The sequence below is a fragment of the Maniola jurtina genome, chromosome Z (assembly GCF_905333055.1).
Source record: "Maniola jurtina chromosome Z, ilManJurt1.1, whole genome shotgun sequence".
NCBI classification, from domain to species: domain Eukaryota; kingdom Metazoa; phylum Arthropoda; class Insecta; order Lepidoptera; family Nymphalidae; genus Maniola; species Maniola jurtina.
This window is the reverse complement of record NC_060058.1, coordinates 8930463-8956509: the sequence shown is the minus strand read 5'-3', so window position 1 is coordinate 8956509 and position 26047 is coordinate 8930463. Positions and strand designations below refer to the sequence as shown.

Here is a 26047-nt window from a genome sequence, read left to right as displayed (position 1 = left end):
ATCACAAAAGTATTTATTTACAAGTAGGTATGTAGTACTAGAATAGATATGCTTCACAACTTAAGGGTATCTTGTGCTTGTGAACTATGTCTGGCGGTGGTGCCACGCCGGCTTAGTCTAAATACAAAATTTATAACACCCCTGACAAGTGAAGGTTACAGTAACTAGAAAAGAGCTGATAACTTTCAAACAGCTGAACTGATTTTCTTGGATTATAGCTAAGAACACTCTCGATCAAGCCACCTTTCAAACAAAAAAAACTAAATTAAAATCGGTTCATTAGTTTAGGAGCTACGATGCCACACACACACACGTCAAACTTATATCACCCCTCGTTTTGGGTCAGAGGTTAAAAAGAAAAGCTAACTGACTGACTGATCTACTTTCCCTCAAACTCAAACTACTAGACGGATTGGACTGAACTTTAGCATACAGATAGCTATTAGGTATGTTGTAAAAATCTGCTAAGAAAGGATATTTTTTATTCAGATACAAGTTAGCCCTTCACACAACTACAACTACAATCTGACCTGGTGGTACATGATGATGCAGTCTAAGATGGAAGCAGGCTAACTTGGAAGGGTTATGGCAGTTTTTTATTAAACCCATACTTTTTTCGTTTCTACAGGCATCGTACCGGAACGTTAAATCGCTTGGCGACACAGCTTGGCCATTAGGGTGGTAACTAGCCACGACCGAAGCCTCCCACCAGACAGATTTTTGACAATTCAGTCCCTAAGGGGCTTAGTGCAGTCCACGCCGACGAATTTGCGGGCACAAGCTAGGAAAAATATAAGATGAACAAAAAGGTAGGTACAATAACAATTAATAACATTTTCTAAAACAATCTTTATTAATTATTTACACTGAGATTTTATTAAATGCAATCTACACTCTACATAAACACTATTTACACTCAAGCTTAGCTGAATCCCTAAATTATGTACCTAGTTTAGCCTAGAATCAACATGTCAAAGCCGACTTCAGCCACTGAAACAAAAAAAAGATTATTTTATTAACTAAAACAACTGTAAATTAAAAATTTATAACACCTCCGACAAGTGAAGGTTACAGTAACTAGAAAAGAGCTGATAACTTCCAAACGGCTGAACCGATTTTCTTGAATAACTCACTCGCTAAGCTATAGCTAAGAACACTCTCGATCGAGCCCCCTTTCAAACAAAAAAAACTAAATTAAAATCGGTTCATTAGTTTAGGAGCTGCGATGCCACAGACAGATACACAGATACACACGTCAAACTTATAACACCCCTATTTTTGGGTCGGGGGTTAATAAAGTTCGTTAATCTAAAAATTACGTCAGTGATTATTTTAAATAACTGGTCAAGTACATGTTAGAGCAAGCATAAGATAGGGTTCCGTAGTAATGCTTATAAAAACCGTCGTATCGTAAATTAAATAGAAGAATGAAATCATTAGTTACCTATTCGTGAATTTCTCTCACTACATTGTTTTTACATGTGATGGTTGTTGCGTAATCGGTATTTTCTTGTTATAATAATTATAATCACACTAATATTATAAAGGAGAAAGTTTGTATATGTGTGTGTGTGTGTGTGTGTGTGTGTGTATGTTTGTTACTCCTTCAAGCAAAAACTACTGAACGAATTGGGCTGAAATTTAGAATGGAGATAGATTATACCCTGGATTAGCGCATAGGCTACTTTTTATCCCGGAAAATCAAAGAGTTCCCACGGGAAATTTAAAAAACCTACATCCACGCGAACGAAGTCGCGGGCATCAGCTAGTATTATATATATTATTCAGTCGAAATATCGCTAATGCAACAGACATGGTATTTATCGTGTTACGTACCTACTGTTGTAGGTATAATATTGTCTTGAAACTACGAAACATTGTTTTAAAACACCGCACTTATTGAATGATCTTAGTCGACTAATAAGTAGGTAGTTATTTATTTCTTACTAGAGAATGCCCACGACTTCGTCAGCGTGGAATTAAGTTTTCAAAGATCCCGTGGGAACTTTCATTTTCCGAGATAAAAAGTTGCCTATGTCAATTACATGGACGCAAGCTATCTTGGTACCTTTCATACAAATCGGTCAAGCGGATGGGTCATCATGGGCAGTGGCTAGCAAGCAGTTCATAGAGGCATAAAAGCGCTGCTTGCCCTAATTGAAATAGCTCAGTGCTCACATTTAATTAGGATCTACCAGTAAATAGATAATTTCTTAACTAATGCTTACCTTGGCTTATAATCTTGTGCACACCACTGATCATGAGTATCATATGAAAGGGCTTTACCTGTACATTCTAAAACAGATTTTTATTTATTTTTATGCATAATAGTTTTTGATTTATCGTGCAAAATGTTGGAAAAAATACCCGAGTACGGAACCCTCAGTGCGCGAGTCTGACTCGAACTTGGCCGGTTTTTTAAATTTATTTTTAAAATCGCTGACGATAAATAGACGGACTAGATTACACTATAAGAGGCCCTTGGTTATTACGGAACCCTAATAATAGCTCAAGTTATTTTAATGGTTATTTGGTATAGGACCTACCTCAGCGAAAGTTAAATTAACTTTGAATGAACTCGTGGAGCAGTTAGTGAAGAACATATCTGAAATGTGACATAGCTGTATTGTAAAGGGCATCGCTAGTACGTCTTACGAACAAATAAGTACCAACATAATATTATTCAACATTTTAAACTTTGATTTAAACGCACTGATTAAGAGGGGTCTCTCTGTCACTTCCTCCATACAAACGTAGTTCGTCTCTCATTGGAATACTAACCAATCATACTCAATGGAATTTTGTAGAAACGTTCTGGGAACTAATATTTATGCCTGTGGTTTTCCAGATTTCCGTTAAAATATTCGATTTCAAAGTTACGCGGTCTTAAAAATTCAAATAGTGAATCTTTGAGTCCCTGAAATTTTAGAACTACATATTTTATATAAAAATCTAAAACACCACAGGCACAAATATTAGTTTCTAGAATATGTCTGCAAAATTTCATGGACTTTGGTTGCTTAATATTCAAATGAAATTGGGACTACGATTGTGTGGAGTAAGTGACGGAGAGAGCCCTGTTAAATGATAAAATTTAAAGAAAAGTGGGAGTTCAGGTAGTCAAAGTTTGAAACCTTGTTTGAATGTGTTAGTAGGTACCTATTGGTAGGTGGGCATATCTAAATAAAGCAAAGCTAAGGTCTGGTTTACGTCAGGTTAAAAGAGTTCTATAAATCACCCACTGCGCAGCTTCAACGTCAGAGTTCTTTTACCCTGACGCACGTATCTATTTAGAACTTGCACTAAATTAGGTATTTTTGATAGATGTAGGATATAAACTAAAAAAAACTACTTACGAAAGGCTCTATGAAGTAGGACGACTGCCGATACAAAGTCACCGAATCGAAGCATTCCATCTTTTCTCATGTACTTTAGTACCAATAAAGACAGTGCTCGTTCTGGTATGACGAACCCAACTTCGCGTAACGCGTCGCGAAATCTCTCAATTCTCAACACACTCATTTTTTCAGGCGCGTGAGATCTAAATACCATCTGCCAGTGCTTTAGGCTACAAATTAGGTCCTTGAAGTCAGAAAGAGTTATCCGACCTGAGCCGTCTTTCTGAAATATATGCTAAGGAAATTTTTTGCTAAGGAAAGTAGGTAGGCTAGGCCAGTCATTAAAGCCAAAACCCGAAAGTAATAAGTAACTTGATACAATTTTAGGGGGTTTTTAAACAAGGTAAAATAACTTACCGTGTGATTTTGCAGCGTTGTGGGGTGTACGGAAAGGATTGAAAAGGGGTGAAAAGGGTTTTTTGTTAATAACATTGCCAAAAAAATTAGTAACACGCTGTAAATTTATAATAAGGTTGTTCTTACCGTTTTGTAACGTTTCTTAAATTTGCAGCGTTTTGCAACATACGGAACATTGTTTATTATTAAAAAACAATGAAATTTGTTATTAACAAGGGTAAAAAAAAAATTGTAACTCGGTGTATATTTATAATGACGTTGTTCTTGAGTTCCTAAATCCACGCGGACAAAGTCACGGACATCATCTAGTCTATACTAATATTATAAAGAGGAAACCTATGTATTTTTGTATGTTTGTATTGAATAGGCTCAAAAACTACTGGACCGGTTTCAAAATTTCTTTTACCATTACTTAGAGGGATTTTTCCGAATCCGTATAGGCTATATTATTTTATCCGGAAAATAGATAGGATTTTTCGTGGTTCTTCGTGGCTTCTTCTTCTTCTTGGCTTCGCACGGGTGGACACTACCACGAAAAATCCTACCTACACTGGTCGCTAGTATTTTATAAAAGGATACTTCCATTGATAACACAATCTGTCTGCATGTTTCCATTGTTGCGCAACTCTTGATATAATCGTTGGGCAAACATCTTTCCAAGAGTTCTTGAAGTTCGAAGGCATTTATCGTTTTATGCTCGTCTGCTAATTGAAGGAATTGCGATTCGTATTGGGCGAAGCTATTCGATTCTATTCCTGGCGGTGCCTTAAGTATTGCTGCTTTTAACATTTGTGGGGCACAATCTAACACTCTCATTTTGAGTTGTCTGATTGAATACACTCTTAGGGAAAAGTTGGCTTCCTGCCTCGGCTCAAATGTAGTTGGTATCACCAAGTAGGCACCGGCATCTAACAGACACCTGAAAAATGTTTGGGTAGGTGTAACTAATGGGAGATATAAAGTACCTAGAAATGAAGTATTTTATTTGTTTTCTGAAAATTTCAAAGCTAATCAGAAATTAACATATACAAAATATAGGTACGCTGGAAGAGGTGTGCCATGCAAAATGTTAGTTATTTTTTGACCCGATTCGAAGCGCCCAATGAGCGTACCGAGACACTTAGCTCTAATTCGCACGAGCGTTAAAAAAGCGTTGCGTTAAAACCTGGCGTTGCGCTGAAAATACAAAGTGCGCGTTAAAAAAGCGTTGACGTGTGAACAGATAAGTTTGGGAATGCATTTGTTCTATTTGAACGCTTTTTTAACGGACGTTAAAAAAGCTCTCGTGCGAATGAGGCCATAGATCAAAATATGGTTTTCGTGTTGACGATGTGTTGACAGATGCCTCATTACTAACATGACGTTTGCTGCTGGTATCAGCGCCAAAATGGCTAAAATCAATGCTTCTAAAACCAGCGTCCAGCGTACCTGCTTGTATTAGTAGAGGTCAGTCATCATCATCATTATCATCATAACCCATTGCTCGCTCACTACAGAACAGGATCTCCTTTCAGAATAAGAAAGGTTTTGGCCATAGTCTACTGCGCTAAGTGCCAATTAGCCGACTTCACACTTTTTTGAGAACATTATGGACAACTCTCAGGCATGAAGGTTTCCCCACGATGTTTTCCTTCGCCGACATGCAAGTGATATTTATTTGCTTAAAACACACATATCTTTGAAAAGTTATAATTAGTCGCGCTAAGTTTGCACCTCGCTGGAATGCGGCGCCTCTCCCACTTCCCCGCTCACCTCCCCGCGGTCGTCGTTGTCGCGTCAGTACGGTTCGCATATTGTGTACCCGAGCGTCAGTGTGACGTAATCGACATGAGGTGCAAACTTAGATTGACCGAGTTGTAGAGGTGCGTGCCCGACTTCCAACCTCCTGCATAGCAGGCGGACATCTTAGTTATCTGGCATACCTCTCACTAACTTGTCGACTATTTGTGTACTGCGAATTTATTGAACTCTTCGTCTTTTTGAAAAACAGTGGTGATGCGGTTTCGGTGAGACATTTGGAAATTTTGTAAATACTGAATCCAATAACTTTCGGTTCCATGATGCTGTGCTGATTCAGTGATATAATGACGGTGTCTGGTTCATTCAGTACTATTTGTATTTGTGGATTCATATGGAAGAAATCTGAAAGTAATAATGATGGGCGATTAAATATTTTTAACTAACGGTAACAAAGGTAGCTAATTAGCTGACTTGCCACGGCTTCTCATAGGTGATTTTAGCTAATTCACTTAATCTACATGCTGTATAATATTCTAAATTTCGGGGAAAATCACACTTCACAACCGATCAATAATTAGAAAACGCAGTTTCTTATACTCGTATTAATTAAAAAATTGTATTAATTATTTAAGTATTTAAAAATAATTTACTTACTAACGTGGTTTCTGCAACCACCTGCAGATACTCCTTTTTTCCACCGCCCTTGGTGGCTTTTCACTTGCCACTTTTGTTTGTCAGCCAACGAAGTTTCAGCTTTGCTGGTTTCAACATCGAGATGTACCATTTCCACGCGAGAAAACATTGACACAAAGTCACTGTAGAGCATCCAGAATCCTTTACTAGTAGAAGTTAATCGCTCCCGCTCATGTACCGGTATTGAACTCCACCTGCGTACCGTGGAATAAATTATATCGATGCCAGATTATAATGTTCCTGGCTTTAATTAAACCATAGGGGCATGTACCTACTTTAAACAAAAATGTGAATTGTTTCTTACTATGCCCGCGACTTCTTCTGCGTGGATTTAGGTTTTAAAAATCCCGTGGGAACTCTTTGCTTTTTCGCGATAAAAAGTAGCTTAAGGCCGTCCCCGTGATGTGAGCTAACTCTGTACCTTTCATCAAAATCGGTTAAACTGTTGGACCGTGAAAAGCTAGCAGACAGACAGACAGACAAACAGACAAACACAAATAAGTATGGATAATGTATTTTGATTTCATAGCCTCTAAATCTAATGTTTAAAGTAAGGCCGCGATTACACCTGTAAGTTATACTTACATAATTAATTTAGAACAAAACTAATGAAAATGTACTTATAACAAAGTTTACATTTAAAGTTGTGAGTTGATCACGCAAGGGTAACAGATATTATAATATACCTTAGATGTATATAATATAACAGAACCCATACGTTCTATTTTACAGCTAGTTTAACTAATGGCTGAAATTAGTTCAATTCTATAATGGGACGATAAGTAACTTAGCAAGGTAGTTACTTTTCAAAACATGTACCTACTTATGGTCCTTTTTGACAAATAATAGTGTTGCTAAGTAACTTATTGACAGATAACAGATAGATTGATTAGGTTTATTAATATCGGTGGTTCGGCCATATAGGTAACTAAGTAATTATACATACATTGCGTGGTCTAATACAAAGTGCGTGATATGTGTATCTCCAGGAGCCAAAGGCCTTGTTAATCGCACTAAATATACTGGCCCATCTGTGGTATCTATCTGAAAAAGAAAATAGGCACCATTAAATTTCTGTAGTTATCACTACAAATATTATTGTCATAATCAATTAGCTTTATACTAAAGGAAATAATATAAATATTTAAAAATAATGTCTGTCTGTCTGTCTGTTTGTTACGGCTGTTGGGATTTAGGGGAAGGTTTCTGACAGTGCCTAATTTTAGCGTGCAATATGTGGCGTGAAAGACGCACTGCAACGCATACCGGACATAATATATCAGGGGGCACGGCAGTGCCCCCGCCAAGACGAGCCTAACATAGTTACGCATAACACATAAAATATGACTCTAATGAACGAATAAAATTAGTATTTATTTAAGTAGATAGGTCAATAATGCTAATTCTGTTATACACAATCTCTAAACTAAACTGGCAGATCTAAATCTATGTGCCATTTTTTCCGCATTGAATAATAAGAAGGGGATATCAAGAATTGTTTAGACCTATGATTTTATAGTTTAAGGATTGTGTATAGCTGAACTATCCACAATCTATTTTAAAAACTTACCCTTTCCACATTGTAAAGTCGGTAATTCATTCCTGATTCGATGCTTTTAACTGAGTGTGTTACCGCCTGGAAGCAATGGATACCTTTTATAAAAGTACCTAGTAAATAATCATTAATATTACAAAGGCGAAAGTTTGTGTGTATGTGCTTTTATATGTTTGTTACTCCTTCACGCAAAAACTACTTGATGATTTTGGCTGAAATTTGGAATAGAGATAGCTGATAATATCCTGTATTGGCATAGGCACGGAATTTCAAAAAACCTAAATCCACGCGGACGAAGTCGCAGGCACCAGCTAGTAGGTAATATTATATGAAGCAAATGATTAAGATCATCCGAAAATACTTGGTACGTAATGTAAATAACTAGGTGAATACTTGAGTAGGTACGTATTAGAGTAACTTATTTTCTGAGAATTTTTGTGCCGTGGGCCAATTTGAAAATATCACCTGCAACGCTACGTTACTCACTTTTCTTAAAGTCTGCGTATATAATATACTCTATTATCTATAATAAATAGGCAAATACGATGGAAATAGTAACTTGCCAGCCGTATAGTTAGTTAGCAAAAATATAATTAGTCGTACGTACTAACATTGGGTAAGCGATAAGCAGTGACGATGCTTGTGGTTTTCATGAGGTTGTGGAGAGAAGCAGCGTCAGTCAGGTCTGATACGTTCAGCGATTCTGTAATACCGCCAGTTAGATCCGCTAGGCCATCAAGCAGATTTCCGTATTTCAACGCTTCATAGGATCCGTGCATTCTATGGGAAAAAATGTTTTAAACACAGAAACCAATTAACTTACCGTGTCTAGTATCTACGCCATGTCTCTAAAGAACACATCTCTAATAATAATTTATGCGCTTTTCGGACCCTGGTAGGTTTAGTTTTAAGTTTACGTAGAGTAAAGTTATAGTTATAAGTTTTAGTTTTTTTAATTAGATTATAATAGGGTTGACATGTACATAGGTATAAAAGCCCTTAAATAAATAAAGAAAAAAAAAGTTTACGTAATAAATTCTACAATAACTACTTAACAATCAAAAAGTATGTACAGTACCTACACAAGTTGAATTAATGATTTGAATTAAAAGGTTGTCGCGTTTTATCTAAGTATTTAGTTTGTAGAACTTAAGTTTCTTTTTTTTCCACTACAACTAAGTTGACTACAATCTCACCTGGTGGTAAATGATGATGCAGTCTAAAATAGAAGCAGGCTAATTTGTAAGGGGTATGGACTTGTCAGTTTCTATACGGCATCGTACCGAAACGCTAAATCGCTTGGCGACACGGCTGTGCTATAAATTAGGGTTATAACTAGCCACGGCCGTAGACGCCCACCAGATCAGATCAGTGACTATTTAGAAATTATGAACTCCCAAATTGCCGGGTAGGTACCGTACGCTACGCGGTAGCACTTTCGAAAAAAATAAGTATATTCTTCTACCTATATAAATAATAATAATAATATAACCATCAATGTAGGTATAATAAAAGTAATGCCTATGATATATTTTACGTAGGGATTTTTTATTTAACGTAAGTACTAACTTTGCATACGCCTTCTCGAGTAGCGCCGGCCACAGTTGTTCTGAGTTGCTGCAATGCATGAAAGCCAATTTGCCGTGAACCGTTGGTAATCTATCGTCTACTAGAACTTCTACCCACTGCCCACACCACCATAGACGAAATCTGAAAAATTAATAGTTCCGTCAGTTAGGTTTCAGGAATATGTTTTGAAGTACCTAAGTAGGCATCAGTCTAAATACCTAAATTGGCTCGTTACTGACCTGAAAACACCAGCATAATTCGTGTCTATCCTTTGGTCAGCAGGTACCACTCTGTAGAACAGTCCTTTGCAAAGATACAATACTCCGACGCAAGATAATAACCATTTGTCACCTATAACAAACGTTTGGTTACTGTAAAATGTAAATGGAACGTATAGATAACCATCCACGTAAACCTAGTCCTAATAAAATCGCTTTTGTTTTAATTTTTTTATTTTATTCTATTTATTCAGGACCAAACAGTTTAAAACTGAACATAAAATTAAAAATATATAAACAGCCATATATATAAAATTAAAAATATATAAAAGTAGCCACTAAAAAAGTAAATAAATATAAAAAATCAACAAAAGTCAAAACCATGTAGAGTAAGATCATTCTAAAATTATTGAAAGGGTTTGAATGCAACTTGGTATAGGTATTTATAGCTAAAACACTGGGTTAATATTTGGAATATTTCTACCTGGAAAATAAATAGGGGTTTTTTCGGAATAGTTTTTTTTAAATCTATATTACTCCATAAAACCATTTTTATTTATTTGCAAAATAAGGTGTTTCGTTTCGTAATAGTCAGGGATCTGATGAACACATAGCTGCTAATCACGATTCCCTGCTGATAGTCAGGTAAAATAAGATGTAGACATTTGTGAAATTACATAAATACCTACATTATGACTTCGCCTGCTGCATTGCAAGTATTAATTATATTATTGTAATTTATAATAGGCAATTAATATAGACAGCATGAATAAGCTCAATTGTATACACTATCGCGTAGCGAAAAATCGTATGTCTATGCACTATCGCGTCTTTAGACCGCTATGGCTTTCTTCTCATGACTTACGTACCTACTGATAATCTAGATGACTGATGATTTTAGCGATAAGATTAACTTACTTAATAATAATATTGAAGAGGTAAAGTTCGTAGGTTTGTTTGTAGGGAGTAATCTCTGGAACTACTGAACCGATTTTGAAAATTATTTCACCAGTAGAAAGCTACATTATTCATGATTAACAGAAGCTATATTAAATTTATTTTTTAAATTAGAGAACACTACGGAAATTGTAATAAGCTACCCGTGCCAAAGCTGGTCGCTATTTTTTTATATTCCTAAAAAGGTCAAGGAAATATATTTTACTCTTTGAGTTCAAGTTTTGAAACCATCATTAGCATCGAGGCAACAACAGTGGGTAAGGTTAATTAAATTCGCAACTGAGATTCAAAAAGTTGTGCTGAAAGGTTCAAATAATACAGTCGCAGTGCAATTAATAAATCACAAGTGTACATTAAAAATTTATAACATCCCGACAAGTGAAGGTTACAGTAACTAGAAAAGAGCTGATAACTTTCAAACGGCTGAACCAATTTTCTTGGATTATAGCTAAGAACACTCTCGATCAAGCCACCTTTCAAACAAAAATAACTAAATTAAAATCGGTTCATTAGTTTAGGCGCTACGGTGCCACAGACAGATACACAGATACACAGACACACAGATACACACGTCAAACTTATAACACCCCTCTTTTTGGGTCGGGGGTTAAAAACTAAACCAAAGTTCGCTTGGCGTATGTCAATTAGGGAGATTGTTAGGTAGATACGTGGCTTTCTAGCATTATGTAAATAATAACCGATGGATGCATTATAAAAGTATTACATAGTACCTATAATACTGAAGAATTATAACACACTTTCACGTCTAGCAAGTATTTAAATATACTTCTAAAGTTAGATGTGGAGTTCCGCTATATATATCAGTATATAGCGGAACTCTACATCCAACTTTAGAAGTATATTTAAATACTTGCTAGACTTGGAAGTTGGATGTAGGTGTTCCGTGTTTTAATTACTTATCTATGTTCAATTTACTATCTATTACCTCCTACCTAAAACTAGTTTACGATTAGTAGATATCCAAAGAAAGTGTTTAACAAAGTACTTATATCAATATTTTTAATAGCAATTGAAATATTAAATTCATGATTATTTTGATAAATGGGATGGGAAAAGCGGTTCACGTAATGTTTTAAGAGGGGTCTCTCCGTCACTCGCTCCATACATACTCCAATTTTGTAGAAACGTCCCGGGAACTAATATCTATGTCTGTGGTTTTCCAGATTTTCGTTAAAATATTCGGTTTCAATGTTACGCGGTCTTAAAAATTCACATACAAATCTTTGAGCGCCTGTAATTTTATAACTACATATTTTTATAAAAATCTAAAACACCACAGGCACAGATATTAGTTTCTAGAATATGTCTGCAAAATTTTATGGACTTTGGTTGCTCAATATTCAAATGAAAATGGAACTACGATTGTATGGAGTAAGTGACGGAGAGAGCCCTGTTAAATGAAACCTAAGACATACGTAACAATGAACGAATTATCTACTCGTAAATTGCGAGTCGCTTAGTGGTCACTTCAGAGTTATTGTTACATTTCGAAAGTGGCAGGAAGTAGGTACTTTATTATTATAATTCTGTCAACTCACCAAGCCTGCCGGTGACCACGTCAAAAGTGTCATTGTTGTCCAGAATAAACTTTGGATTGGCGTACAATTCCTGTGAACAAAATTCGAAACTACTTAGTTTTATAATTTTACAAGTGTAAATTAAAAATTTATAACATCCCCGACAAGTGAAGGTTACAGAAAAGAGCTGATAACTTTCAAACGGCTGAACCGATTTTCTTGGATAGCTAAGAACACTCTCGATCAAGCCACCTTTCAAACAAAAAAAAACTAAATTAAAATCGGTTCATTAGTTTAGGAGCTACGATGCCACAGACAGATACACGGATAAACTTATAACACCCTTCTTTTTGGGTCGGGTCGGTCGGTTAAAAAGGTTAGATAAGACAAGACAACTTTATTTAAAAATATTCCGAATTGGGGTTCCGCAAGTAAATTTTAAAGTGACCCTGCTTCACCGCAGCTGTTAAAACTTATATTTTCAATATAATTGAGAAACTGGTTGCATGAATTTTACAATGAATTGTGTTTGTTTGTCTGAGAAAGCTTCACGTTGAAACCACTGAACGGATTTGAACGCAATTTGGCATACTTAGATTAACCTACTTAGCTAATACTCCGGGTAATATTTCGAATATATAACCTTAATATTATTTTGCTAAGTTGCCCGCCCACTGGAGTACATAACCTGCATAAATATCAAAAATTCAACACCCGCGATCAACTTAAGAAGGTCAACGACTAAGGCCTTCGATTTGACTACATCAAAATCGAAATCTTTTAGATAGCGCTTGCGCAATCTACGTTTGTCCGAACGGGTAGAAAGGTGAAAACGGTGTGTCATGGGACACAAAATCTACAAATGTTACAATAAATTGTTATAATAATTTGCTGCAGGAGCGTAAGATATAGAATAAGTAGAAAGGCCATACTAGCCAGATCAATACCGGGATGGGATGGCTGATTATGATTCGTCTAAATATAAACACGGAAGTTCTTATTATTTTTATTTGAATAAATTGATAACAGCCCATATAAAAAGTTATATAGTTTTCACAATAATCATGTAATAGGTAATAATAATTATCCTCGATTTAAAAATTCAAGCTTTTGTTAAAGCCATATATTAAAAAGAAAATATAATGTTAAGACAAATCCAATGAGCCCCTACACGCTATGATTGTTACTTCAGGATTTCCTATAAGAAATCCTTGGACATGTTCTAGGTCTAGAGTACGTCTTGTCAAGATAAATCTAATGACTGACCTCAACTTCTCGATATAACTCAGCTCTGTCGCGTTTGGGACACGACAGAGCTGAGTTATATCGAGAAGTTGAGGAGTTCCTAAGGGCACGTTCCGGCTTCATCGTGATACCAATTTTACGGAACCATAATAATGCGTAGTCATCAAAGTTACAAATGCGTTCGGTTCGGTTGGGTCTAAAATTCAGTTGCAAGATTTGACCTTATACCTAAGTACTAACCCTATATCATAACTTAGATAAAAACTTAAAAAAAATAGCTGATGCCCGCGACTTCGTTCCCTTGAATATAGGTTGTTAAAAATCCCGTAGAAGCTCATTGATTTTCCGGGATAAAAAGTAGCCTATGTGTTAATCCAGGTCTTCCAGGATATAATCTATCTCCATTACAAATTTAAGCCAAATCCGTCCAATTTTTGCGTAAAAAGTAACAAATATCCATACATCCATCCGTACATACAAACATTCGCGTTTATAGTATTATAATACGATGATAGTAAGTTACTCGGGCAGTAAGAAATAAGAATGTTTAGTTTTTCTTATTTTTCGTCTGTTACAGCGCTCATCAGAGCAGAATTTAATGTCGAAACGCTTAGTAGCGCTACACGGCTAACGGTATAGCTCCAGTTTAGTTCGCCACACCATGCTCTTTCCTTTTCTAAAACGTGCCTGGAATTTGTAGTACAATTATTCGTATAAAACACTCAAACAGCGTACACAACTTATAGAAGTAGTAACTATTATTTTCCTCTGTTTATATTGGCAATAGTTTATAAAAAGTTATGGTTGCTTCCTAGTTTACCTACTCGTACATTTATAAAGGTAAAGTTAATAGAGTAAGTAGACCTACTGTACCTATGTGGATAAAATAAAATTCTCAAAGCATAATAATATGACGCATTTAACAATTTTGTTCTCAAAGTTTTTGTTTATAATTTTATATATGAATAAACATGAAAAGAAAGGTGAAAGTAATCGAGTGGCTACTGACCCACATAAGTAGGTAGTTAACATAATATTATGTTGGTATGTATATGTTGGTAGCCATTTTCTCATAGTTTTCAACCTATTTTTATTTCGGAAAATGAAAGTATGCCCACGGAACTTTCAACAACCTAAATCCACATTGACGAAGTCGCGAGCACAGGGCATCAACTATTACTTAATAATTTTAGCATAACGAACACAACATATACTTTGATCATATTTTATGTCTATTTATGAAAGGATCTGCGAGCCCATTCATCATCATCATCATCAGCCTGTGGACATCCACTGTTGGACATAAGCCTTCCCTATAGAGCGCGACTACACCCGGTCCTCAGCCTTCCTCATCCAGCCACTTCCCGCCAGCCGCTTTATATCGTCGGTCCATCGTGCTGGAGGGCGTCCCACACTACGTTTGCTTAAACGCGGTCTCCACTCAAGGACTTTCCGGCTCCAACGGCCATCGCCTCTACGACAGGCATTGCCTGCCCACTGCCACTTCAGCTTGCTAATAGTTTGGGCTATGTCAGTGACCTTTGTTCTCCTGTGGATCTCCTCATTTCGGATCTTATCTCTCAGGGAAACTCCTAATATAGCCCTCTCCATAGTTCGCTGAGCAACTTTGAATTTGTGAACAAGGCCATTTGTCAGTGTCCACGTTTCAGCACCATAGGTGAGGACGGGAAGGACACACTGATTGAAGACTGGCGAGCCCTTTGCTACCGCGAAATTGTATCCTGATAAAAACCCATGTGAGAGTAAAATATTTACTTACTTTAGCCCGTTTCCATTCAAATGTGAAGGGCGGAACTTGATGGTAGAATACAGACGGCTGCACTGCGGGGAAATCTGGATCTTCCCAGAGCTCCCGTCGTTGTAGGCAACCTGCTTTGATGAGTTCGTAATCCGTCATTCTGCAATTGAACCAAAATTGCTTTTACTTCACAATAAACAGCACTTTCCATAAATGACAAACATCTTCTTTTTTACTGTAGGTTTCCTTTCGTTTTGATGAACGAGTAGGTATTTAATTCATATGCTAATTGATTAACTTAAATATTTACCTAATTAAAATATGAAAATCTTGGTATTCAAAGAGAAAAGCTGTTTCTATTGTACTGAGTTGAAACAATTGATTGTATTTTACTCAACGAAGGAGAAAACTTGAATTGTGTGCATTGATGACACATCACGAGCAAAGTTTATTACGATATTGCATATAGAGAAAGAGACCATGAGCGGCAGACGTTCGTTATTTTATAAAAGCTGAAAGTTACCTGCGCATTATCCCCAACACAGAGAGGAACGATGAGTGAGTATGAAGTTTGGATTATGGTGGCTTTGGCAGATAACAGGCAACAAAGCCGTAAAGACATTGTATAAAGTTTTTTTTTGATATTTTCTTGCGAATTGTAGGTAGAAATCACGTCATGTATTGCCAGACACTTAGTATCGTGGCAACCCCCGCCTTAAAAAAATAGACTATACTTTGACGAAAGTTTTTATACATCTTTGTTACCTGTTATCTGCTAAAGCCATCATGATCCAAACTTCATAGTCGCTGATCGTTCCTCCATGTGTTGGAGACGATGCGCAGAGAAAATTTCAGCTTTTATAAAATAACGAAGGTCAGGCCCTCACGGCACTTAGTCCAATACTATTCAGCATATAATATTTTAGTCAATAGGTGAAATCTAAGAATGTTTTATTGTAATACGAGTACGTTTTACCTACTTAATATTATATTGACACGTGTAAGAATAGGTGAACCTAACTATTTATTGTCTACTAGTTGACCCGCCCCGGCTTTGCTCGGATGGGCTTACGTATTTCGTAAATAAAATATAAATATGTTATAGTTATAATTCATATTAATATTATAAATGAGAAAGCATGTCTGCTGTCCTCTGAATGATAATAAAACCCGTATTAAATTGCACTGAAAAAACCGGCCAAGTGCGAGTCAGATTCGCGCACTGAGGGTTCCGTACTCGGGTATTTTTTCCAACATTTTGCACGATAAATCAATAACTATTATACATAAAAATAAATAAAAAACTGTTTTAGAATGTACAGGTAAAGCCCTTTCATATGATAGCCCACTTGGTATAGTTATCTTACTTTGAAAATTGAAACATATTTTAATTTTTTTTTAAATGATGTAACCACAAATTCACGGTTTTCAGATTTATTCCTGTACTTGTGCAATAAGACCTACCTACCTGCCAAATTTCATGATTCTTGGTCAACGGCAAGTACCCTATAGGTTTTCTTGACAGATACGACGGACGGACGAACAGACAGACAGACAGACAACAAAGTGATCCTATAAGGGTTCTGTTTTTCCTTTTTAGGTACGGAACCCTAAAAAGCTACCAACTTTTCTTTAAAAAAATCTAATCTGTAAAATGTATGAACCTACGTATTGGACATAACTTTTTTATTTATGAACCGATTGACATGAAATAAACACTAAATGTTAAGTGAAGCTTAATACAATATATTAGTGAAAACCGTATCTAAATCGAATAAGCCGTTTCTGATATTAGCGTGCACAAACACACAGACAAACAGACAAAAAAAATTAATTACAATTTCGGGTTCGGCATCGATATAATAACAACCCCTGCTACTTTTTTTCTATATTTTTTTTATATATTTCCATTGTACAGATACCACTTTTCTACAATTTTATTATATGTATAGATGTCTAGATATCTTATCTAATTACTATACAAATCATCCCCACGTGGAATAGTGCTAAGAATACTGGCTGCATTTCCTGGCTGGGCAACCAGGCTGATCCGCTGCGCAGATCTTAACTTAATAAAAATTAATGTTTGTCTGTTCTTTTGTTTATTATTTATGCGCTCGCGACCTTTCATCGAATCGAGTTGAAAGTTTGCACAGTTTTTGTTGGCGCTTGCGGGAAGGTATCATACCATCAACGACAATAGATGGCGAGCGAGAAGAATTCAAAATTCACAATATTTGTATTCAATTAGACTTTTACAAGTACTTTTGAATCGTCAAGAGCATCTACCACTGGTTCGGAATACCTTTCCTACCAAGAAACACCAGCAAGAAACTCGGCGGTTGCTCCTTTTAAAGATTTGATATACAATATTATGCCATGTATAAAAGTAATTCAAGTCCCGCGCATTGCTGGAGTGAACTGCAGGTCAAATCCACGCTATTTATATTCGACCACGATTTATAATCATTGCAACGCATACAGCGCATTAGCAAGTATGTGATAAAACTAAACAATTAGAGAACTTTAGAATGTTTTACTGTCGCACTACATACTAAAGAATATATTATAGCGATCGACTTTTGGTCAATATTTGAATTCGTTTGACAGCTTTATGCTGAGTAGATATACTAAGACGATCATTATTCTTAATATTATCATCTATACTATAATATTATAAATGCGAAAGTGTATCTGTCTGTCTGCTACCTTTTCACGGCCCAACAGTATAACCGATTCTGAGGTTTGGTACAGGCTCAGCTTATATCCCGGGGACGGACATAGGTTACTTTTTATTCCGGATAATCAAACAGTCCCCACGGGATCTTTAAAAACCTAAATCTACGCGGATGATGTCGCAGGCATCCTCTAGTAAAGCTATAAATATCTCTTTGTGGGATGAATATAAAACTTACAACAGTTTTTCCTATTGTCGTAAGTTGTTTTGACGATAATATTTAATTGTTCTAATTGTGCTTATTGAGCTTTTAATGAAGGGTCTAAGTCTTAAAGTTAGTAACTGGTTTATCAACGAAAACCTGATTGAATAGAAAGTTTCAAACAAGTCTTTTGTGCCTAGATGTAAAACCTTTATTGATAAAATATGTGTCTGTAGGTATATCTATCACTAGCCGATGCCCGCGACTTCGCCCGCGCGGATTTAGGTTTTTCAAAATCCCGTGGGAACGCTTTGATTTTCTGGGATAAAAAGTAGCCTATGTGCTAATCCAGGATATTATCTATCTCCATTCCAAATTTCAGCCAAATCCGTCCAGTAGTTTTTGCGTGAAGGAGTAACAAACATACACACACACACACACACACACACACACACACACACACACACATACAAACTTTCGCCTTTATAATATTTGTGTGATCATTGTTTTGCGATCTGTTTATTAAATAATATACTTACACTAAAATAATAAGACTCTCCTAATAAAGAAATAACCAACTATGCAGATAATACGTTATAGTAAGTAAGTAGGTAGGTACTACCCGACTAACTAGATGTTGCTCGCAACTTTGAAAAACCCCCGGGAACTCTTCGATTTTCTGGGATCAAAAATAGTCTAAGTATATCCGTATACGGGATGCAAGCTACTATGTACCAAATAGATGACGTTTAACTATGTTATTAGCAAGTTACTTCTATTACTAGTAACCAACGGCGGATCCAGGGGGGGGGGGTCATGGGGGTCATGACCCCCCCCTGAGCTGATTCCAGGACTTAGGTGGACCACTAATTGAACATAATGATTTTATTTATATATTTTGTCACCATACAGATTTTATGTAACTACATACCTTCAATATTTAATTAATTTTTATATAATATAATAACTTTGTGTGATGGCAAACGTTTGGGACCGAACGCATCGAAAATTTGAATTTTACCGCGCCACACTTGCGCGCGCTTGTCGACTACTTAGTACGTAACGTCTAGCTAGACCTAACCTCAATCGGAACGACTAAACTTCAATATAATATCTTAACATAGTTAGTTCTAAGTTAAAAAACTAAAATTTCTTTCTACCTATACTTAATGTGTTTATGAGTGTACCATGTAACTATACCGTAATAAATAAAATAAAATAAAAATAAAATAAATTCTTAAAAATTGTTGCTGCAAATTCATTAATTACAAGAAATGATAAGTAATCAGTTTCTCATTATTCCAGTGCGTGTGTTTTAACTTAAATGTTATTATTGTTAACATGGCCGTAGCCAAAATAAATTGTTCTCAAAATGCATAATATACTAGTTAGTTCTCGAATTTACAAGTTTTTTGTAAATCTATCAATAAATTTGCGCTCGCTTCGCTCGCGCTTTTATATTGTGTTAGTTGATTACCGGAACTTCGTTCAAACCCCGTGGAAACTCAGTTTTTTTGGGATAAAATACCTAGGTATACAATGCAAGGTACCACTGAATAGTACCAAATTTTACCTAAAAATATAAGCCCTGAAAAGTACTTTCGCTAATATTATTTCGTTAATACAATTAATAAAAATTTCGCGCTCGCTTCGCTCGCGCTTTTATTCTATTAGTTGTTTTTGTAGTAGTTATCCGGAGCTTCGTGCGCATGAGATTACATTTTTGAATATCCCTAGAAAATCTTTATTTTTCATGAAAAAAGTAGAGTGAGGTGCTTTAAAACATAGGTAGCATTTTTTATGGCTGAGCTCGTTCATCTCTCGCTTTTTTATCTGTAACTGAAAAATTACGCTCGCTGCGCTCGCGCTCATATTTCTTGTTGCATTCTATCTTATTATAAGTTCTTGACTTGACCACGACTATGTGACCCCCTCCTGGCGCCAAAGCTGGATCCGCCCTTGCTAGTAACTTGCTAATAGATGATGATGAGAGAATTGACATTAGATTTTATTTTAGATCTAAAATTATAAAAACTAGAAAAGAGCTGATAACTTTTAAACGGCTGAACCAATTTTTTTGGGTTATAGCTAAGAACACCCTCGATCAAGCCACCTTTCAAACAAAAAAAACAAAATAAAATCGGTTCATTCGTTTAGGCGCTACGATGCCACAGACAGATACACAGATACACAGACACACAGATACACAGATACACACGTCAAACTTATAACACCCTTCTTTTTGGGTCGGGGGTTAAAAAATAAAATTATTAGCGTAATATTACGTCTGTATGGACTGTAGTGGCCTTTGTCAGTAGGTCTAATTCAATATTAGGCTGTTGTATTCTTGGAAGAATTTCTGAAGAAGATCTTTTGATCGAAAGGTGTTTTAATGACAAAGGTCTGAATCCAGACTTTCTCTAAAGGATTACAGCGCCAAAGAATAGTATTTGAACATATTCAACGGGGAATCTATACTCAATAAATAAAATTGAAGTGTCTCTATGTCTGAACGGGCTAATCTTCGGAATGGCTGAACCTATTTTGTTGGGACTTTCACAGACAAGTAGAGGATTAACCAAGGAGTAACATAGGCTACTTTTTTAACCGACTTTAAAAAATGGAGGAGTTGTGTTTTTCTACCTATGCACTGATATCTCTGAGAATTTAGAACTGATTTGCGTAATTTTTTTTTATATCGATAGAGGAGCTTTGCAACATTATTTTATAAAAAAATTTGATTCCAACTCCTCAATCCTGATGCTGCAGGGGATCTGACCAATCCACGCGGGCGAAGCTGCGGGCATCATCTAGTAGCTTAATATACCTATGTGTGGAGTAAGTTTGTTGTTACGGGCGAAACGTCGAACAACATCCACGCACATACCAATGAGTAGAACAAGTTTAACCGACCCACTTGTTCAACTCTCCACTCCGCATTGGTGTGGAAACCGAGCTAAATGCACCTAAGTACCTATATAAGTATAGCTACACTTAGTGTATATTGCTAAGCCATATTTTATTTATCACACTTAATATTATAAAGGCGAAAGTTTGTATGTGTGTGTGTGTGTGTGTGTGTATGTTTGTTACTCCTTCACGCAAAAACTACTGGACGGATTTGGCTGAAATTTGGAATGGAGATAGATAATATCCTGGATTAGCACATAGGCTACTTTTTATCCCGGAAAATCAAAGAGTTCCCACGGGATTTCGAAAAACCTAAATCCACGCGGGCGAAGTCGCGGGCATCGGCTAGTTTTAGCATATACTTACCTATCAATTTTAATTTTAACATAAGTTAAAAGGTTTGTAGCCCCGGGCGCGGTGGTATCCATGAGGATTTCCCCACGATAAAAAAAAGGCCATTATATAAGCGGTTACATACTTCTCCAATGTTCCATACATACTCGTAAGTACGCCGAATTATTTATTCTACATAGATAACTATTGTTTTGTTGTTCTAGATCTAAACTAAGTCAGATAGTTATGGTCATCAGTCGCGTGGATTTAGTTTTGCAAAAATTCAGTGGAAACTTTTGATATTCCAGGATAAAATACTTTTTATTTTGGAAAAAACACTTTTTATCCTGGAAAATACTACTCGTTTCCAGGATGGAAGCTATCTCTGTGAGTTTGTACCAAATGGATGACGCTCGCGACGTACGTCCTAATCGTCGATATGTATATCTATACAAAGGTATATATTCAACATGTGTAAATTAAAAATTTAGAACACCACCGATAAGTGAAGGTTACAGTAACTAGAAAAGAGCTGATAACTTTCAAACGGCTGAACCGATTTTCTTGGATTATAGATAAGAACACTCTCGATCATAATAAAATTGTAACTGAAAATCGAAGTCTCGGAAGATCATACAAAGATGTGTTAATAAGACAGCCTGGTCTGGTGGACACAGAAAAGCAAGAATCCACAGATGAAGAGAGTCAACAAGAAAAAGATAGAACGGAAACGAAGCAGCGTGTAAAACGAAATAAGAAGATTAGGAAACGAAATAAGAATAATACGAAAACAGGAAGCAGTGGTGAAGAGAAGAAAGAAAGTAATACAGGCATGTCCATGGATGATTGTGATGATGAAAACAAAGGCAATGAGAAGAACAAATTCGAGAGAAAAAAAGGTAGCATAAATTATATGAAATTAATTCAAAAATTGAAAGAGATATATTTGTCGGACTGCACTTTCGAAGAAAAGATTAAAGCATTTATTGGTTTAATTATTGAGGAGATTATGAAGTATATTTCGGTTTGGTTTGGGAATAATGACATCGGCACATGGCAGCTTTCTAAATCAAATTATGGATAGTGAGAAAGACTTATTTTGTTAGATTAAGAATTTTGTTGTATTGTTGTATTTAATTAGATTATAATAGGGCTGACATGTACTTTTAAATGTATCAAAGCCCTTAAATAAATAAAGAAAAAAAAAAAAAAAACACTCTCGATCAAGCCACCTTTCAAACAAAAAAAAACTAAATTACATGTACATAAACAATTGATGTACACAGATACACACGTCTAACTTATAACACCCCTCTTTTTGGGTCGGGGGTTAAAAATGTTACCTTCTTTCTGGTGGAGTTAGTCGAGTAAAAATTAAAATTATGTAAATATATGGTGTAGGGATTTGACCTGTCAATCTACTTTCTACGTTGATATGCTTTCGTTTCGCCTACATAGAGCTAGAAAAATAACACGTGCTATGAGTTGTGGTGGGTCTAGTGGTTAAGACGTCTCACGTCAGTGACCTGTTCGTGAGGTTCGGGGTTCGACTCCGGGCACACACCTCTATTTTTAGGGTTAATAGTTTTTGATTTATCGTGCTAAATGTTGGAAAAAATACCCGAGTACGGAACCCTCAGTGCGCGAGTCTGACTCGCACTTGGCCGGTTTTTTCGGAGTTATGTGCTTTTTAAACAATTAAATATGACTCATCGGTGAAGGAAAATGTTGTGAGGTCTGCCAATCCGTACTTGGCTATCGTGGTAGACTGCTATAAGCCCTTTTTATTCTGAGGAGAGACCATTGCTCAGTAGAGGCCTAACTGTTATGTTTGTTTTTCAAATATTACTAAATGTCAGAGTGGCTGGTGGTCGTACGTATCAGCTGTCATACGTATGTATGAATTTTGTTGCCATTAGTTGTCTTGTTTGGAACTGGACGAAAGCCGCAACTTAGTTCACTTAGATTAAGATAAAAATCCTGTGAAAACTCTTTGGTTTTCTGGGCTACAAGCTATTTTTGTATCAAATTTCCCTTCAAAAACCCCATAAGGACTCGTTTATTTTTCAAGATAAAAATAGCCTATGTCGGTCCCTGGGTTGCAAGCTGCCTTTGTGTCTGTACATACCAAATTGTATTACAATTGGTTTAACGAAAAGCTACCCGACAGACAGATAGACAGGTACCCTTTCACATTTATAATATTATAATATAGTATGGATATATTACAAATTATGACTCATATTCTGCTTTTGTGATTCTGGTATAAATCACTTTACGTGATACTACTTATCGCCAACCAATCCACTGGAAAACAGTATAATGGGTTATGCTCTATAAACTATGTCAGTAAAAGAGAAAACTTCACTCTCATGGTTTGCGTCTAAGCATTCTATTTAGACACAAACTAATCGAAGACTACGTACCTACTACTACCTAGCTAATAGCTATACAGTATACATACATAGGTCATAGCATGGTATATTTTTACGACTATTAGTATATACAATACATATAAGTAATACATAAGAATCCATAATATTTTTATTGACTTTTGACTCTATAGTCATAGGAAACCATAAAATAGGTAGGCATCAGTATTTACTCAGACCTATATAAAAAGTAAGTTTAATTATGATATAATATAATATATATAATATAATATATATATAATATATATATCATAGGTATATAACTATATAACCCACTTCTCTAGTCTACTCTCTTTCTACTTAAATAAATAGCTAAAAATAGTTATTTATTTTATTTAATTACTAATCCAGTCAGTTTTCTAGTCTCTACGGTCGAAAGGAAATCTTTTTATGTAACAATGCATATTAATAAATAAATTGATTAGTTTTCATAGTAGGATGATATAATATATCGATAAATATAAGTGGCCAAACAACTGAAATGCCTTCAATTTTATGAATTAGGAGTAGACACACGAACAAAGCTAAGGAACAGGCGTTCAAGCAACAACTTTTAAATAGTTGTAAAAGTTCATTGATCAGCTAGGTACTTACGTAACTATACCTACATAGCTCTTACAATCGTACCGATGTTTTCAATTTGTAAGTTTTGATAAAAGATAAGCTTTTATTACGTCACTCACCTTACTCAGTGCAATACATTGTCTTGTCAAACACTGCACTTCACACAAGCTGTACCTATAACCAAAACCACTCACGCGCACGCCACGCCGTCGCGAGGTAACTGGTTTTCCACTGATCTGAACTTCTCGAAAGAGCTTCCCCTCCTTCTTGTAAGACAGCGAGCGAACAAGCGAAAGAGCGGAAAATTAATATTTGGGTAGACATGTTGTTTTATTATTTCCACAACATTAAGTTAACTTATTATTATTTAATATAAAATCCATACTAAAATACTATTCTTTCTAAAGTGTATTTGTCTGTCTGTTAGCTTTTAACGGCCCATCCTTTTAACCGATTTTGATGTTTGGTACAGAGTTAGCTTACATCCCGGTGATGGACTACTTTTTATTCCGGAAAATCAAAGAGTTCCCACGGAATATTTAAAATACCTAAAGCCGTCCGTAAAACACGTTATCAAAGTTGTTTTGTTTTTTTTGTTTTTCCAACTGACTGCGTCCATATCTGACGGTGGGTTAACTTACCTTTACTTATGTATTTATGAAATTAGTATTGGAAAAATAGGTACTTACGTTTACTTGATCGGATAATCCGGATTCTATAATTACTGACATTTTTATTTATTAATATTTCCTTGGATTGATACAAAAATAAGCAAAAAGGATTTAGTTTTATTATTCCAATTTACGTGAGCTGAAACTGCTCTACAATGACAAGTAGTTTCTACTTTGATTCTTAACATTTCGATAAACGCTTCCGCTCACACTGAGACTTCCTTTCGCAGAAAATTGTAAGGCTTAGTATAAGATTTTACATCATCCAACTTTGATAGAACTCTAGCGTCAAAACACTTTAGCGCTATAGTAAAATTGACCTTAACGCGTTTGTTTTAAAGCTCAAGTTCATCCATACATCTACAGTCAGCGCTTCAAGCGGAAACCTTACGAAGTTAAAACCGATGGAATTTAATTTTTGACTTTAAAATAAGAACTTTTAGGTCTATTTTACTCTGGCATTATTGTGTTTCGTTGTTCGAATTTTATCAACATTGGTGAGGTGTAAAGTTTTGAACTAAGCCTACTTTGTGCGGTTTAAACGATAAAAGCCTTCAGCACCAGTCGTTCAATTGCTGACAACCCCTAATTTTCTCACTCGCTCTAGCATAGTTGAAACAATAGTTTTCGCCAGGTATTACCTGGTTATTGCCCTATAAGCTACGGCTATAAATTTGTGAATTGTGATAGTACCTATGTTATAGAGCAACTGAAACTATGAACTAAAGTAAAGCGTCCACTTGTACCTAATATAGGTAGGTAACTTGTAGAAGTCAGCTCTCGGGTATGTCACTTGCAATATTATGTACCTATACAAGTAAACTACAACTTTTGTTTACCTATTTACTAAACCTACAAATTGTATACAAATTGTATGAAAACCACACGCTCCTCAATTTGAATTAATGCGTGGCATTTAAATCAGCATTATTATATTATAGTATTTAGTATATTATATTATAGCATTATTATATATAGTATTTAGGTACTCGCCTAAATGTTTAATAAGTGTCTACACTTGAACCATATTATTTTCCATAGGTATCTAATATCTATGGTTCCATAGGTTCCATAGGTAGGTACCATTAATTGCACTATTGAATTTATCATTTTTGAAGTTTTCATTTTATTATAGCTAATAGGTACCTGCAGTGTATGAATAACTAATTTTCGGGATAAAGAATTCCGTATACCTCTTGACCTAATAGGTCAGACGTATGCTATGTAGC

General features: G+C 35.7%; 1 protein-coding gene and 1 long non-coding RNA gene across 4 annotated transcripts in view; both read right to left on the bottom strand.

Moving 5' to 3' along the window:
* The window catches only part of LOC123880211, a 140015-nt gene that overhangs the window by 58409 nt on the left and 55559 nt on the right, over window positions 1-26047 (bottom strand). The gene's annotated exons all lie outside the window — the stretch shown is intronic.
* LOC123880171 (calpain-C) lies at window positions 835-24371 on the bottom strand. Of its 3 annotated transcripts, none has more exons than XM_045928141.1 (14): window positions 24267-24371; window positions 15051-15189; window positions 12047-12116; window positions 9552-9663; window positions 9313-9453; window positions 8355-8523; window positions 7759-7824; window positions 7135-7232; window positions 6150-6382; window positions 5678-5897; window positions 4335-4674; window positions 3357-3621; window positions 2547-2605; window positions 835-990 (listed from the first exon to the last, which is right to left on the bottom strand). In XM_045928141.1, the coding sequence occupies exons 2-14, from the start codon at window positions 15186-15188 to the stop codon at window positions 964-966; spliced, it is 1938 nt and encodes a 645-aa protein (XP_045784097.1). In that variant the 5' UTR covers window position 15189; window positions 24267-24371; the 3' UTR covers window positions 835-963. The 3 variants fall into 3 exon arrangements, with proteins under 3 accessions (XP_045784097.1, XP_045784096.1, XP_045784098.1); XM_045928140.1 differs by lacking the exon at window positions 24267-24371 and adding an exon at window positions 15340-15647; XM_045928142.1 differs by lacking the exons at window positions 2547-2605; window positions 24267-24371 and adding an exon at window positions 15340-15647.